The sequence below is a fragment of the Myotis myotis genome, unplaced genomic scaffold (genome assembly GCF_014108235.1).
Source record: "Myotis myotis isolate mMyoMyo1 unplaced genomic scaffold, mMyoMyo1.p scaffold_m19_p_17, whole genome shotgun sequence".
NCBI classification, from domain to species: Eukaryota; Metazoa; Chordata; class Mammalia; order Chiroptera; family Vespertilionidae; genus Myotis; species Myotis myotis.
The window spans coordinates 30,256,449-30,274,284 of NW_023416321.1; the positions used below are offsets into that span (position 1 = coordinate 30,256,449).

General features: G+C 38.2%; 1 protein-coding gene across 2 annotated transcripts in view; it reads right to left on the reverse strand.

The window, feature by feature from the left end:
- Positions 1 to 17,836, reverse strand: part of ATAD5 (ATPase family AAA domain containing 5) — a 40,882-nt gene that overhangs the window by 7,612 nt on the left and 15,434 nt on the right. For both annotated transcript variants that reach the window (XR_004972859.1, XM_036340575.1), the window contains exons 7-18: positions 17,457 to 17,641; positions 15,196 to 15,350; positions 12,462 to 12,621; positions 11,474 to 11,803; positions 10,007 to 10,103; positions 8,041 to 8,120; positions 7,619 to 7,758; positions 7,382 to 7,532; positions 3,439 to 3,615; positions 2,727 to 2,860; positions 2,199 to 2,292; positions 1,144 to 1,208 (exon numbers count right to left, since the gene is read on the reverse strand). Coding sequence is in view for 1 of the 2 variants with exons in the window: in XM_036340575.1 (XP_036196468.1) it covers positions 1,144 to 1,208; positions 2,199 to 2,292; positions 2,727 to 2,860; positions 3,439 to 3,615; positions 7,382 to 7,532; positions 7,619 to 7,758; positions 8,041 to 8,120; positions 10,007 to 10,103; positions 11,474 to 11,803; positions 12,462 to 12,621; positions 15,196 to 15,350; positions 17,457 to 17,641 (1,768 nt within the window). In the remaining variant the exon portion in view is untranslated. The remainder of the gene's footprint in view (positions 1 to 1,143; positions 1,209 to 2,198; positions 2,293 to 2,726; positions 2,861 to 3,438; positions 3,616 to 7,381; positions 7,533 to 7,618; positions 7,759 to 8,040; positions 8,121 to 10,006; positions 10,104 to 11,473; positions 11,804 to 12,461; positions 12,622 to 15,195; positions 15,351 to 17,456; positions 17,642 to 17,836) is intronic.

Sequence of the window (17,836 nt, forward strand, 5' to 3'; positions counted from 1 at the left end):
GTGAATATGATAACACATTCATATATGAGAAGTATATCTATAAAATGGGATACTGCTCATTCACAAAAAGGAAAGAACTACTGCCACAGGTAATATGAATCTGAAAAAGCATTATGTTGTGTAAAAGAAACTAAATAAAAAATACATATTATAAGATTCTATTTATATAAAATTCTACAAGCAAAATTATAGTGACAGAAAAACACAATGGGGCGCAAGGGAACTTTCTGATAAAATATTAAAAAAAAAAGTTATAAAAGGACGCATAATGTTTAATATTATTTGAAATTTCAGAATAAAAAACACTAATATTAAAAAGTTAAACATATTAGAATATTGTGTCTACTTTTGGTGAGGAGAGGGGTGCTGACTTTTTAAAAAAGGGCTTATGGGAACTTTATGGATGGAATGGAAATGTCTATATTTTTATATGGGCAATGGTCACATGAAGGTTTATTACATATGTTAATATTTATCAAATTATACACTTAAGGGCATTTAACTGCATGTTAATTTAACCTCAATAAAGCACTGTTACTATAAAAAAAAAAAAAACTTAATGAACACTGGAATCTAGTAAAAATTTGAATATTTGGCCCAGCCAGCATGGCTCAGTGGTTGAGCAACAACCTATGAACCAGGAGGTCACAGTTTGATTCCTGGTCAGGACACATGCCCAGGTTGTGGGCTCCATCCCCAGTAGGGGGTGTGCAGGAAGCAGGTAACCAATGATTCTCTCATCATTGATGTTTATATCTCTCCCTTTCCTTTCCTCTCTCTGAAATCAATAAAATGAAAAAAAACCAGCTCTAACCGGTTTGGCTCAATGGATAGAGCATCAGCCTGTGGACTCAAGGGTCCCAGGTTCAATTCCGGTCAGGGGCATGTGCCTTGGTTGCGGGCACATCCCCAGTAGGGAGTGTGCAGGAGGCAGCAGAATTGATGTTTCTCTCTCATCGATGTTTCTGGCTCTCTATCCCTCTCTCTTCTTCTCTGTAAAAAATCAATAAAATATATATTTTTTTAAAAAAACACTAAAAAATTTTAACATATCCTTAGTAATTACATTTTAAAATTATAACTATCATAATAAATCACCTTTTATATAATTATGATATGTGATCATCAAAATTAAAAACTTACCAACGAAGGCATATTGAAATTAATTTCTTCAAAACAGCCATCAAACATTAAACTAAATGAAGGATCTATAGTAAAAAAAAATTTTTTTAAACATGGAGACCAATTAATTACTTTTTCCAGTTATACTTTTTCTATGTAAATATTCTGTGTTTAATCAGTAATAGAAATCAAATATCATGTAAACTATATGATAAAAATTGAATTTCTACCTTGGCCTAAAGTAGCTATGATTTTTAATTAAACTACCATTTGACTTGTGATTACTATGATTTTTACTTATATTTTTAGATTACAATCACTAACTGTCAAATGGGCCATTAATTTGTAAGTGGAGTCTAACATAAACACATTTTCCTATAGAAATCCATAGCAGAGATATTATATTGAATATCTGCAATGAAAAATATTAGAGAACAATATTATAATATTTATAATAAAAAAAGAAATGATGTAGGTTTTAAAAATAAACCTTGAATGCTAATTATTAGGAAGGTATAGCAATTCTGTTAAGCTGACGATAGTTTACTTTAGCTAAACTATGCAATAATCCATCCATATGGAAGTGTTATCAGGGGTTAAAGAATGGCTAAATATTAAGGAACTGCAAAAGGTCGGGTCCCATAAAATATTTTGACCAACAAATGAGGAATGGTGATCTAATCACATGTGTAAGGAAGAGGCAAAGAGAAGAATCTGTTATTTCCCCTACCAAAACCTCTTCACTGGCTAGTCCATAAATCTTTCTATCAGTATTCCAGGCTATTGCCAAATTCCTAAATATCTAACACCCAACAAAGTGATTCAAAGTAGTTTCTATTTTTAAAGTCGTTGCTTTTTGCAAGGTAGTAAATTAATTTTATAACTGCCCAAGGCTGCCAATCAACTGCTAATTTGAATAATTCTTCATTTAAAAAATTATCTAGTAGCCTCCTCATTTTAGAAAAAAGGAGTTAATTTACTCGTAGACTTTAAAAGGAACTTTTCAAATTAAAATTAGAAGCTTGTGTAAAATATTTTAACCAGAAGTAATTAACTGTAAAATCACTGTTACCTACCACTTGTAGTAAGGATTACAGGTCTTTTAGTTGTTGCCATGAATGTTTTGATTGCATTCAAAAACCCAGCATCTTCTTCAAAAATGACATCAACCTAAGAATCATTTATTAATATTAATGTACTGAATAGCTGTTATGTATACATAGTAGATATATGTCTGTTAGGAACAAAATTTATGAATTTATGAACAGTGTGCATTCAGCCCATCCTAAAAACTTACATTAAAAGAGTAAGAATATTATCAAACATTAAAACCAAAGAAATGCAGTCACCTGTAACTGGTTAAGTATAACTCAGAATAATTTCTAAATTCATTGAAAAAAATTAATAACTGTGGATTGCATTAATTATCTTCATGAAAAATTCTTCTATAGTTGACAATTCCACTAGCTTTAATTTCAAATAGATTCAAGTAAGTATTCTGAGCTTTCTTGGCTATTTTACAATAATTTACAATAGCACAGTAAGTAATCCTTAGAGTAGGTTTTACCATGCGAGATCACCAATGTGTGTCTCTTCAGCCTTACCTCCTCAAAGAGAATGAGAGATGTTGCGTTTTTCCTGTTGGGTTCCTCGGCTCCATAGTCTTTGGCATTTGAATTCGTTGTATTTGTAGATTTGGTATGAATAGTTTGTTTCTGTTCAAAAAAATTTTTGATTCCTGCATAAATAAAATATAAAATCAACTTTTAAAGAACACTGGATATTTCTATAGAATAAGTTCAAACTGAAATCACCTATTAAAACTGAAATAAAATATCAAAACTCCTATCTGAAGGACTTTCAGCATAGCTGAAGTTTAATAGATAGCAATAGGAACTCATGAAATATGATCATTATTTATTTATTTACTAGAGGCCCGATGCACAAAATTTGTGCAAAAGTAGGCCTCCCTTCCCCCGGCTGCCAGCACCAGCTTCCTTCTGGCACCCGGGACTCAGGCTTCCCTCACAGCCCCGGTTTGTCCAGAGGTTGTCCGGAAGGACGTCTGGTCTAATTAGCATATTACACTTTTATTATTATAGATTTTAAAAGAGAGAGAGAGAGCCATCAATTTGTTGTTCCACTTATGTATGTATTCATTGGATGATTCTTATATGTGCCCTGACCAAGTATCAAACTCACAACCTTGGCTTATTGGGACGACAGTCTAACCAACTGAACTACCCAGCCAGGGCTGATCATATCTTTATGTACCAGGGTCATTAGGATTAAAATAATGTCTATTTAATTACATACCTTTATTATTTTCTGGAAGTTCTCCTATTTCTTCATTATTTTTTGGCTTGGAAGACACTTTAAAATAATTTGCCAGTGTTTTAGGTGGAAGTGCTCGCTTTGGTCCACTACTTTGTGGTGATGATGGAGGCAGTCTCCTTGGTGATGTAACAACTTTCTTAGGAGAACTTAATTTTTCTGCCAAAACCAAATTACACTTAAAGATAAATATTCTAAAAATTAAACAGCAAAATTGAATTATCCACAGTCTATATTTCTACTCTTACCAGTTACAAAGATACAGAAATTTTCTTTCATTCTTACATTCCAATACTCAGTAGTCAAATATTTCTATATTATTACTTATTCTATCAGAAGAGAAGGTAAAGCAGGTCATTTGGAAAAGACACTCTTTTCCAAAGAAATATATATTCTTGAAGCAAATAATGTTCATAATCCCTCCGTTCACTTTCTCTACACCTATTTGCGTTCAGAAAAGGCTGCAAGAAAAGTGGTAACAGTACATGCTGAGCACATTACAGAACTTTGTTGTCCAACTTCAGCTTAACCTAACAGTAAATTGGTACTTCAAAAACAGAATACGTTTTTTTAGAGATTGGATTCAAGTTAAAAAAAAAAATAAATGGTTAATCCCTCCTCCACTAGAAGCCGATGGCTCGGCCTTTATTCCAGGACATGTCCTTCTCTTCCCTCTAAATACCCTGATTCAGTCCCTACATGTCCAAATTATTATCCTATGGCCTTGGTGCAGAATATTCTTCACGCACCATCATATGGGCACAATTCCATGACTGTATCCTACTCTTTTTTTGAACTCCCTATCTCCACAGAGCTTATCATCTATCTTGCATTTTACAGGTGTTCAAAAAACTTACAGAAAATTTTGAGTTTGAAAAATTATAGCCATCACTATCATTTAATAAAATTAGGGCACTTTAACACCACAAAAAGGAAATGCATAATCTTATAATAAAAAATAGTTCTTTATATTGAATACTTTTCTATTTATTTTTTAAAAACCTCATTAGTTTATCTTTATTTTTCTACTTTTATCATAGACCAAGGATTGCTTGATCATGGACTGGCATCGGTACACAGATTGGTTTTAGAAAATACATGCTGATTTTTATTTATTTTATTTATTATTATTTTTAAGCCTTATCTAAGGATATTCTCCCCCTCCCCTTGATTTTTAGAGAGAGTGGAAGGGAGGGGAAGAGACAGAGAGAGAGAAACATCGATGTGAGAGAGACACATCAATTGGTTGCCTCTTGCATGTGCCCCAACCAGGGCTGGGGATCAAGCCTGCAACCAAGGTATGAGGTACGCGCTCTTGACTGGGAATTGAATACATGACCCTTCAGTCTGCAGGCCGACACTCCAACCACTGAGCCAAAATGGCGAGGGCCCAATTTTTATTTTAAGGTACTCAGAAATACTTGGTTAAATGTTATCAATATATTCTCTTTATTTTTTTAAAAAATAATTGGTTTTATTTTTTTATTAATCCTCACCCAAGGATATTTTTTCCTTTGATTTTTAAGAGAGAATGGAAGAGAGGGAGAGAGAACGGGAGAGAAAGAGAAAACAGAGAAACACTGATGTGAGAGAGACAAATCGATTGGTTGACCCCGACACACACCCCAACTGGGACCGAAGATCAAACCTGCAGCTCAGGTACATGCCCTTGACTGGGAATCGAACCTAAAACCCTTTGGTACACAAGTGGATGCTTCAACCACTGAACACACCGGCCAGGGCTTTTTATAATTGATTTTAGAAAGAGAGGAAGGGAGAGAAGAAAAGAAGAAACATCAATGTGAGAGAGAAACATTGAGCAGTTGTATCCCATACACACCCCAACCTGGGACCGAACCCTCAACTTGGGTATGTGCCTAGACCAGGAATCAAATCCATGACCTTTCAGTGTATGGGACAATGCTCCAACCAACTAAGCATACCAGCCAGGGCTATCAATACATTCTTTTTTTTTTTTTTTTTTTTTTTAATTTCAGAGAGGAAGGGAAAGGGAGAGAGATAGAAACATCAACGATGAGAATCATTGATTGGCTGCCTCCTGTACACCCCACACTGGAGATCAAACCTGCAACCGGTGTGCCCTTGACCAGAATCGAACCCGGGACCCTTCAGTCTGCAGGCCGACACTCTATCCACTGAGCCAAACCGGCTAGGGATCAATATATTCTTTATAAAGGAATTTCCACCAAAAGAATCGGTTCTTTGGAGAAATAGCTCATTTTAGGTCTGGGACATCTTAACAAGCCAGAGAGCAAAGAAAATATCTAACATTACTGGGGCTATGTCAAAAGGACACAAGCTAATTAAAAATGTTTCCTCCTACTCAAAGATGAGACAATATGAGCACAAAAAGAAAAATAGATAGGGTTCTGCTTCTAGCCAAGAAACAGACTTAACTTACCCACACATCTGAAATAAGAACAAAAACTCAACATAATATATGATACACTTTTCAAGACTTTGGATTAAATGTAAATGGCTTAAATGCTCCAATTAAAAGACATAGGGTAGCTGAATGGATAAGAAAACAAGACCCATATATATGCTGTTTATAAGAGACCCATCTCAAAAAGAAAGATACACAGAGACAAAAAGGGCTGGAAAAAGATATTTCATGAAAATTAAAATGGAAAAAAAAGCTAAGGTAGCAATACTTACATTTGACAAAATAGACTTTCAAGCAAAGGCTATATTAAGAGAAAAAGGACAATATACAATGATAAAGGGAGCAATCCAAAAAGAGGATATAAACCTTGTAAACATGTATGCACCCAGAATAAGTGCACTTAAATATATAAAGCAAATCTTGATGGACAAAAAGGGAGAAATTGACAGTAATGCAGTAACACTAGGGTATTTTAACTCCCCACTGACATCAATGGATGGATCTTCCATATAGCAAATCAACAAGGAAACAGTGGCTTTACAAGACACATCAGTTCAGATGGATTTAATGTTATATTCAGAGCACTTTGCCCCAAAGCAGCAGAAAATACATTGTTTCAAGTGTACATGGAATGTTTTCAAGGATAGACCACATGTTAGTACACAAGTCTCAACAAATTGAATAAGAATGAAATCATATCAAGCATCTTCTCTTACCATAATGGTATGAAACTAGAAACAATCACAAGAAAAAAACTGAAAAACACACAAAGACATGGATTCTAAATAACATGCTACTAAACAATGAAATCAAGGAAGAAATAAAAGGATACCTTAAAATAAATGAAAATGAGAACACAACTAAAATCTATGCAACACAGCAAAAGCAGTCCTAAGAGGTAAATTCATAGCACTATAGGCCTATCTTGAAAAACAAGAAAAATCTCAAATTAACAATCTAACTTTACATTTAAAAGAACTTGAAAAAGAACAACTAACAAAGCCCAATTAGAAGAAAGGAAAAAATAAAGATGAGAGCAGAAATAAATAAAATAGAGTCTAAAAACCAATACAAAAGATCAATGAAACCAAGAGCTGGTTCTTTGAAAATATAAACAAATTTAACAAATCTTTAACCAGACTCATAGGAAAAAAAAAAGAACCCAAATAAATAAAATCTGAAATGAAATAAGAGAAGTAACAACCAGCCAGGGCAGAATGAAGCGTTTCTTATACCTTTCCTATACAAACTGTATTTCAAAGTATCCAAATAGCCCTGGCCAGTTTGACTCAGTGAATAGAATGTCGGCCCCTGGACTGAAGGATCCCAGGTTTGATTTCATTGAAGGCTCGATGCCCAGTCCTGGTTGGGATGCTTGCAGGGAGGTAACCAATTTATGTTTCCCTCCGTCTCTCCCCTCCCTTTCACTCTCTCTAAAAATCAATGGAAAAATATCTTCGGGTGAGGATTAACAACAACAAAAAAAAGGTTATGACAAAAAAATAATAATTTACTTACTTGGTGATTTGCCTATGTTGTAGCTATTGAAAAAACAAGGTTTTTGTGCATTTACACCTTGCTTGTCTACTTGATGGGACTGAGTAGCTTCCTTCAGTTGAGACAGAATTTGTCTACCACTGCGCTGAGATGAGGCATTCACTTCAAATATCTACAGGAAGAATACATGAAAAAAGGCAGAATGGTTTATGTTTTCTTTTAATTCATTAACATTGTTCTACTGCAGCTGTGACTGACCTTAAATCCAAGCTCCTGAGCACAAGCATATACTGCAGCAGTTTTCCCCACTCCTGTTGGCCCTGTTATGAGAACAGTATTGCAAAGACGATTCTCTTCTTCATCTGAACTGCCTTTAAAGTCAATGCTATCCGACAGATCTGAAAAATGATTCAAATGCATATAAAATGATAATTGCTTAGGCGGCAATTAAACCTCACCAAACCCAATGATCAAATCCCACAAACTTAAACAAAAATAAAATTAAATTAAATTAAATTTTAAAAAATCCCACAAACTTCCTGCCAGTAAATGCTGGAAATTTAATGTGCAAAAACTAGAACACCAAATATAGAATATGAGTAAGAAATTTTATAAAATTTTTTAGATAAATCTAATACTAAAAATTTTCAGTGAAATGGGGAAAAAATGACTCAAAATACCTTCTTGTTTCTCATCTCTTTTTCCCTTCAAATTCTGTCTTTCTTCTAATTCAGCTCTTCTTTTCCAGTCTTTCAACCAACTACCATAATAAAATGTATGTTAATAAAAATAATTCACAGAATATAGGTAGACTATATATGAAAGGACATTCATTGCAACATTGTTTATATTAGCTCCTAAAAGGAAAAACCTGAAAGTGTATCAGTAGGGGAAAAGATATACTTTTGCACCCATACAAGAAACAATACACAGCAACTAAATAGAATTTAGGTAGATTGTGTGATAACAAGAAAGATGTCTAATATATAATGCTAAGTATAAAGATTAAGTTTTAGTCTAGAGCAGCGGTTCTCAACCTGTGGGTCGCGACCCCTTTGGGGGTCGAATGACCCTTTCACAAGGGTCGCCTAAGACCATCAGAAAACACATATATAATTACATATTGTTTTGTGATTAATCACTATGCTTTAATTATGTTCAATTTGTAACAATGAAATTGGGGGTCACCACAACATGAGGAACTGTATTAAAGGGTCGCGGCATTAGGAAGGTTGAGAACCACTGGTCTAGAGCTAGACTACCTGAGCTTAAATTCTAGCTCTATCACTTTCTAACTGTGTGAACTTAGATAAATACTCAACCTCTCTAGGCCTCATTCCTCATCTATGACATAAGGACAACTATAATTTATACCCTCAGACTATTTTTCTAAGGATTAAATGAGCTAAGAACAATGCAAGTACTTAGAACACCACCAAGTTCAAGGTGTTCACCCTTATTATGGGCTACAATTCCTTATATGAAATCCTCTGGACCGAGTGGGTTTTAGAATTCAGAGTTTTTCAGATATTAGAAAGGTAATGTGGTATATACCACACCTATATATAAAACACTAATATGCAAATAGACCAAATGGGGGAACAACTGAACAACCAGGGGGCGTACGGAGAACATGGCAGGCATCGGCAGCAGGCGGCAGAGCATGGAACGTGGTAGGCATCGGCCGCAGCGGGATGGTGGAGCATGTGAGTGGGGGCGCCAGACCAAGATGGAGTGCCACTCACTGTCATTGGGGCGAGCCTCTGGTAATTACTGAAAATTCTTTGCTCCACAGTGCCGCGGTTCTGCCCAGTGTTCACACCTGCTGCTGGTGCCTGCCCCACTTGCACCCGCTCGGCGCCGGCCCTGATCACTCGGCGCCATCAGCGAGTGCAAGCAGTGGCTGCTGGCCCTGATCGCCCCTCAGGGCTTCTCCACCTCCCCCTGCTCCTGAGGGGCGGGCGATAGGGGCTGGCAGCTGCCTCTCGCACCTGCTGCTGGTGCTGGCCCCAATCGCTCTGTGCTGTCAGCGGGTGCAAGTGGGGCCGGCACCATCAGCATGTGGAAGCAGCAGGAGCAGGGCTGCTGGCAGAGAGGGGACTGGGGGCCATGGCGGGAGGACCCTGTGGGGGCCCAGAGGATGGGCTGAGACCCACCCCTGGGCCCACCACAGCCTCACAGCCCACAGTTCCTTTCAAGGTGCACAAATTCATGCACTGGGCCCCTAGTATTACATAATACCTCTAAAGAGGTATGTGACAGTACACCCATAATCACTTAGTATTTTCATTTTAAAAATGTATAAACTCCTACAAGTGAGATCAATAAAGACTACAATAAACTTTATGTAATAAAGTTAATATACTTTCAGTCTTCAGAACATTTTGAATGTTAGAATTGTAGACAAAAGATAATGGGCATGAATTAATGTAATATGAAAGAAGGAACTAACATGCATAAAATTTTTTCTGGAAGGTTTTACAAGAAACTTTTAAGTGATTTACCACTAGGGACAATAAAGGGATATTTACTTAATATTCTTTTGTTTGTTTGTTCTTTATAATTATAATAATTTACAATTATAGATTTTAGAATAAATAAAAATTTAAAAACTATATTCATTAACTGTATCTCCATTTTACCAACCTATGTAACTTTTTTATAGCAAGTTCATTGCCTATGAGTTCACTGGAGTTCTGAGGTTGATACTTTTCTGTCCAAAGCATGTCTTCAGTTCCAGAATCTAAAGCCAAAAATATACATTAAAGTATTGTTCCTTGACATAAACATATATTCTTAGACATTTATATTAGTTTATGTAACAATAACTACTATTTGTATAAATATTTATATTTACAAAATGCCAACAAGGCAATTTCAAAACTTAATATTACATTTAAAATTCTTCACATCAAATTCCCCCTTTAAAACCACCATAAAGTCTCATGACAGTAAAGTTTAAAAGTATACATTCAAACTTTTAATAATGCTGGAAACATAAAAAATAATTTTTACCATAAAAAATATCTAAAGAAAATTTTTAAAAAAGAAAAAAAAATATCTAAAGAACAAAGACAGCATAATTTTAGTGGAGTCTTTTTTGAACAATGAAAAGAAACATTAAAATGCCCAACTAAATCATCCAGTTTAAATGGAAAGATATGTTACACTCCCTGTTGAGAAAACTGAATGTTGTAAAGATGTCAATTCACTCCAAACTAATCTATAAACTAATGCAAAATCAAACCTCAATGGGATTTATGAGAGTAAGGGAAACTATAGTTCATAGTAGAGATGTATGAAAATTGCTTTTAAAAATTATAGACTTGCTATACAAATATCAAAACATACTCTAAAGCAGGGATGAGGAACCTTTTTTCTGCCAAGGGTCATTTGGATATTTATAATATCATTTGCGGGCCATACAAAATTATCAATTTAAAAATTAGCCTGCTCTATTTGGTCAAACATTTTATTAACTCACCCCTAATGCCTTTGCAGGGCCAGACCAAATGATCTCATGGGCTTTATACAGCCCAAGGGCTGGACATTCCCCACCCCTGCTCTAAAGCAACATAAATAGATGAATTAATTTAATAGGATACTTGGGAAAAGTTAGATACCCTGAATGGGAACATGTAAGAAATATGAGAAATACATGTAAAATAATATGTATAATATGGTCCCTATTTTTTTAAAATATATTTTTACTGATTTCAGAGAGAAAGGGAGAGGGAAAGATAGAAACATCAATGACGAGAGAAAATCATTGATCAGCTGCCTCCTGCATGCCCCCACTGGGGATCGAGCCCGCAACCCAGGCATGTGCCCTTGATAGGGAATCGAAACTGGGGACCCTTCAGTCTGCAGGCTTATGCTCTATCCACTGAGCCAAACCGGCTAGGGCTGATCCCTATTTTTTATAAAAGCATATATATTTACAGAAGCGAAAAAAAATCAAAGATCAAAAAGCAATGTTAAGATTATCTGTAAGATTCTCGTCAGTGAGGCTTCCACTTCTTATTTATACATATATATTGTTTGAATTTGCAATGAGCACATATTGAGAGAGGGGAAGTGACAGGTTTAAAAAAAAGATAAGAACTAATTTACCAAGAACAGAAGATATTTCTGATGTAGATGCTTTGTCATCATCTATTATCAGAACATCAGAATCTTCTACTGCTTCACTTTCCACTTCACATGTTGTACTCACAGCAGTTTGTGTCTTCCTGCATGTTTTAGAATACAGACTTTTGGAAGAATCTAGCTTTATCCCAGTGTAGTTGTGTGTTTTTTCCAGTTCTTTTGGTTTTCCATTTATATTTTCTGGATTTTCTGAATACTCATTTGGTTTCCTTCTTTTTGATTTATGATTTTTGGTTTCCACTCGTTTCCTTTTGGTTTCCTTTAGGCTGACATCAGGCTCTAGTTGTGGATTTTCTATTTGGGGAATAATAGAAATGCATATGCTTACTAATCAAAAAAATTTTAATACCCAATAATCTTAGTATTACTTCAAAATATCCAATTGACTTACTACAAAACTAAAGGTAAGAATCAAATATGGCATGCTGAAAGCAAGCTGAATATCTTATTTAGACTGCCTATGTACAAGCAAATAAGTTCAAATTATCTCATTTAAGGCTTTCCTTAAGTGAATTATTAATAGGTGTCTTGGGCTGGCATCTCTGGAAGCTGGCAGGGGCTAACACTGCATTGCATAAGATGCTTTATCTCAGTTGAATAAATTCTCCCTGCCAATCATAAGCAATGTTCTCTTCATGATGACCACTTCCAAGGGTCAATGGCTAACTCTTAGTGCTTTTTTTCTTTTTCTTAAAAAATGTTTTCAATGATACTAGAGAGAGAGGGAGAGACAGAAACATCGATGATGAGAGAGGAACATCTATTAGCTATCTCCTGCATGCCCCCCACTGGGATCAAACCTGCTACATGGGCATGTGACCCTGACCAGGAATTGAACCTATGACCTCTAGGTGCATGGGACAATGCTCAACCAACTGAACCACACCGGCCATAACCTCTTAGTGCTTTCAAAAGTGAAATATTAACATAAATGATAATAATTATCACTAACCTTGTTTACAATGACATTCAGAGAGTACTTGGTACTCAGCTTTTTTTTTTAGAAGCAATGGAAAATATTTCCTCAAAGAAAACTCAGGGTTTAACCATGTAATTTCCTCCAGCAAAAGATTTCTTACTTCTTCAGTAAAATCTTTTCTTCTCCCCATTAACTGAAATAGAGAATAAAATACTCAATAACTGACCCACATTGTCTATTAACATTAAGCACAATACTACCAATTACTTTGTCAATAATCCAATCTAATAATAGACAAACATGGTAATTGACCGTACCTTCACTACACTTGCCATTGGCTAATCAGCATGATATGCAAATTAACCGCCAACAAAGATGGTGGCTAATTTGCATACTGCAGGCAGATCCCACTGCTCCGCCCCACCAGGGGCTGGTAGCAGCGCAATCCCCAGCTGCTGGCCACCCCAGTGTGAGATCCTGGCCTGCCATGTGCGGGGCAGAGCAGGCAGGGCGGGCGGCAGCATGATCCTAAGCCGCCACCCGCCCCAGCGCGGGATCCAGGCCTGTGTGGGGCGGGGCAGGCGGCAGTGTGATCCTGAGCCACCACCCGCCCCACGACAGGGAGAGGCTGGCAGCACACCACCCCCCCATGGGGGTAGGAGCCCCAGGCACAAGCAGCTCCTCAGAACTGACACCAGAGCTGCGAGCCCCAGGTGTACAGCCAGAGACCTGAATCTGCCTACTCGAGCATCAGGCTTATGCTTATTGGAACTAGGCACCAATACATTAGAGAAGTTATTTTAAAACAAACAACAAAGAAGAAAATAGGTGTCGACCCCAGAACTATGTCCGCACAGGGAGTGGGTGACAGCGAAGAGGAGCACAGGCTGACACGCTGCGGGCAGCAAGGACAAACACGGAGCTGAGGGAAGCAGCCAGAGCAAAGGCCCCAGCTGTCTGACTCCATTTACCTGAAATGCCGGAGCAGGAAGCGCACGGGCACAGGAAGCAACCAGTGCTTTCCAGGGGGGTTTGAGGGACTGGGGCCTAAGGGAGAAATGATTTTAGAGGAAGTGCAGCAGCTTGCGGGTGCAGGAGGCCTGGCTCCCAGGTCCAAAATCAGAAAAACAGCTCAGAAAGGAAAACTGAAGAAAGCCCTGGAAGTACCCAAAGAAAAGAAAGGTCTGGGCATCTCCACGGAAGAGCGAAAGGGCGCGGGACACAGCAAGACGGGCGGCTCTGGAAGCGAAAAGGAGCATCAGGAAAGCGGAGAGCACAGGGGAGGGCGGGAGACTCTGCTGTAAGGCGGGCCCGGCGCAGGGGAGGGGGGTGGGTCTGAGGAAGTGGAGGCCCAGGGCCAGGACCAGGACAGCTCCTCAGGAAGAAACACGCCCCCCCTCAACATCGGACGGAGACCAGGAGTGACCGGCAAGTTCGGCACGAAAAGTGAAGGAGGACAGCGGGACACCTGGCAGCAGCTGTGTGTGCAGTTTAGGGAAGGAGACAGAGCCACGCCAGGTTCCCGTCTCCTGGGGGCGCTCCAGCGCCGCGAGCTTAGACTCGGACAACACAAGCAAGCACCCTAGGCTTTAAGGCCTCACTGGGTGCTTGAGCTATTCTTTTAAAAAAATATTTTAACACATTTCAATTTCAAGAAGTAAAAACAAAACCAAGAAAGAAAAACTATGCTTTTGGAGCCTGAACATCCACAGGGACCTCAGCGCAATCCCGAGCCGCCGCCTGCCCCAGCGAGGGATCCAGGCCTGCCATGTGCTGGGCGGGGTGGGTGGGGCGGGCGGCAGCACGATCTGAGCAGCCACCCGACCCAGCGCGGGATCCAGGCCTGCCATCTGCGACCAGGGGAGACGGGGCAGACACCGCGGGATTGGGCATGTCATCTGCCACCAGGGGAGCGGGCCTAAGCCAGCAGGTGGTTATCTCCCAAGGGGTCCCAGACTGTGAGAGGGACAGGTTGGGCTGAGGGGACCCCCCCTCCCCCGGCCAGTGCACAAATTTTTGTGCACGGGACTTCTAGTCCTATATAATGAAAGGCTAATATGCAAATTGATGAAATGGTGGAACTACCAGTCACTATGATGTGCACTGACCACCAGGGGGAATACACTCAACGCAGGAGCTGCCCCCTGGTGGTCAGTGTGCTCCTCCAGCCAGAAGCCAGGCTTATGGCTGGCAAGTGCAGTGACAGCAGCACTAAGCTGCCATTCAGACAGCTGCCGAGGGCTCCCAGACTGGGAGAGGGTGCAGGCCAGGCTGAGGAACCCCTCCTCACCACCCCCAGGCATGAATTTCATGCACCGGACTTCTAGTAAGTCAAAATTAGCTTTCATCACTAAATGTAAGCTTGATGGAAATGTTATTAAAAACAATCTTGATGGCAAAAAGCTGCATTTGCTTAGTTTTTTAAGGACTTAAAACAATTGTTCTGTTTCAACTAGTAATTGTACTTCACATATTTACTAGATTAAAATGCTGACTTATAAAGTATCTAAATGTACTATATAATTGGGTGTGCCATCTGCCACCAGGGGAGCGGGCCTAAGCCAGCAGGTGGTTATCTCCCAAGGGGTAATATTTTGAAATTGGCTAGCATTAATTCTTAAAATGTTTTTATAGCTCTAGTATTTAAAAGAGATATTACTTTAGCTGAGATTTATTTTTTAGGCTACAATAGTAGGTATCCAAATTTTTTTTTCTCTAAAAGATGTGAAGGAAACACTCTACAATGAATGAGCTTTCTAATACTTACCACAACAGTAGAATTATTACTTTTCAAATTTGAATTCAATGTTGAAAATTCACCAAGAGCAATAACACATTTAGAAAGATTTACTTTAGTATTCCATTGTTTAAGTTTAATTAAGCGAGAACAAGTGGGTGGTTTCAAATGCCACAAAGAGCACCCTAAAGAAAAACAGAAAAATTGTTTTAATTACCTTCACTCATATATTATCCATTTATCAAATGCCAAGTATATAAACATAAAAAGACTTAACTACATAGTTAACACAAAAGTATCAAAACTAAGATGAGTACAAAAGGGAACAAAATCTTCACCTCCAACAAATACAATTAATAAGAATTACCTAGTCTTCCGTTCCAATTGTTAAAAATAAGCAAATATCTGCAAATTTTCTTCTATTTTTAAATCAACCTTGCTACTCACAATAAAAATGTCAGTGTCAGTTAACATTCTGGTTTAAAGTTTAAACTCTAAAGTCAGACCTAGATTCAAATCCAGACTCTGCCTCTTACTAGCTAGGTGACTGTGGGCAAGATCCTAAACCTTAGCTTCTTCATGTGTAAAGTGGGGGCAACAATTATAATACTTAACCTTCTAAAGTTGTTATGGGAATTAAACCAGATATTCATATGAAGTGTTTGGCAAAATGCCAAGCAACAGTTAAGTGTTTGCTAACTCTTGTGGTTCTAGGGAGAGAAGTGCTCTCTGTGTTTGCCTTATCTGCTCATCTCCAATGTTTTATAGTAGCATGCTTCTAGGAGAATGGGTTTGTCAAAATCGGGGGGGCGGGGGGGAGGAGCATAACTAATTTCTATAGTTGAATATACTTTCAGAAAATACTATGCAAACCCTGGCCAGGTAGTTCAGTATGTTAGAGCGTCATCCTAATATGCCAAGATTGCAGGTTAAATCCCTGGTCGGGGCACATACAAGAATTAACTAAGGAATACATAAATAAGTGGAACAACAAATCGATGTTCTCCCTTCCTCTCCTCTCTCTAAAAATCAATCAATAAATATTTAAATTAAAAAAAACTATATAAAATTGAACTAGTAAAAAATAACAGAAAAGGCTTCATCAACTGAATGACCAGTGGCAGCTGGAAAAAAGGAAAAGTAGAATATTATTACAAAGACAGGCTGGGAAGTTCTCCATACAAATGAGAAGCCAAATGAAACTCAAAAAGTATCTAGGTCAGGCCCTGACGGGTGTTGCCCAGTGATTAGAGCATTGACCCTCAGGCCAAAGGGTCACAGGTTCGATTCCAGTCAAGGGCACATATGGGGGTTCAATCACCACCCCTGTCAGCCAATTGATGTATCACTCTCATCGTTGTTTCCTCTATCTCTCTCTCTTTTTCTCCCTCCCTCCATTCCATTTTCTCTAGAAATCAATGGAAAGAAAGTGTCCTTGGAAGAGGATTAACAACAACAACAAAATACCAAGGTCAAAAGCATAAAAGGAAAAGAAAGAAAACAGAACACAGTGTACACTTCATGACAGAAGGAGTGCACTAACCCAAACCACAAAGCCAGCTGAGGGAATATAACTGGTTTTGTGCTGACAAAAATAACTCTAGGTAGAAACAATAACAACATAAAGATATAAGGTTTTGTACATTACCAGCAATTAAAAATATATATACGTAAAGTAAGACTGTAATTGTTACAGCATTCGAATCCAAATAGAATTAGGTTATGGTCATACTAAAACCACCTTATAAGAAAGAGGCTTGTGCAAACAGTTCATTCTTGTGCACAGTGCATGTGAGAATAGGGTGAACTAGGGCAATGAAGCACTGCTACTTGTTACCTATTCCAGAAAATATTCCCCAAAATAGGTAGGTACTAAACAGCAGAAGCTGCTCTGGAAAGGAGGCAAACAAATTTCCCTGAACATTAGCTTGGACTCCTGTGAGAAATTCTTAAAGATGACCTGTTCACACACAGGCTATCATTTCAGAAGGGAATGGCCTTCCTTTTAGAACACAGTGCCTCTCTGGAGAACAATATGCACTTAAGGTCCCACACACATTGCCTGCTGTCCCCTGGCATGAGGGGTAAAGGCTGAGGATGACTTTGGCTTTCTTGCCCCTGGTCATCCTTGGTAAAGTGAGTCTAAGGCTCAGGAAGAGACTTTAAATTCCCACTAAAATCATTTTAAGAATTACACTTAAACCTTTGCCTCATCTTAAACCACCTTACATAGTTTCATATTACTTCTAACAGTTTCAAAGTAAATATCCCATAATAATAAACAAGCTCACCATCATCTTTTTGTTGTACATGAACTACTCTCTGGAAACTGGTACTCACTGCATTGTACACATCTAATGCAGCAGATTTCTTTGCAATTTGTCGTTTCAACAAATCTGGCAGACCACTCATTAAAAAGTCACGCTTTGCTTTAAGTCGCACGTCACAATCCTGAGATCTTTCGGAGGTATCTTGACTTTTAAGAAAATGATGTAAAAAGGAAAGCTAAGGTTATAAAAACTTTAAACATATAAACTGTCCTATATAATAAAGAGCTAATATGCTAATTAGACTAGAAGGCAGAACGACCTTCTGGAGCAACCTTCCAGAATGACCAGTGGGCGGGGGGCGGGGCTACGAGGGCCGAGGCAGCCAGGGCTGCGAAGGCCTA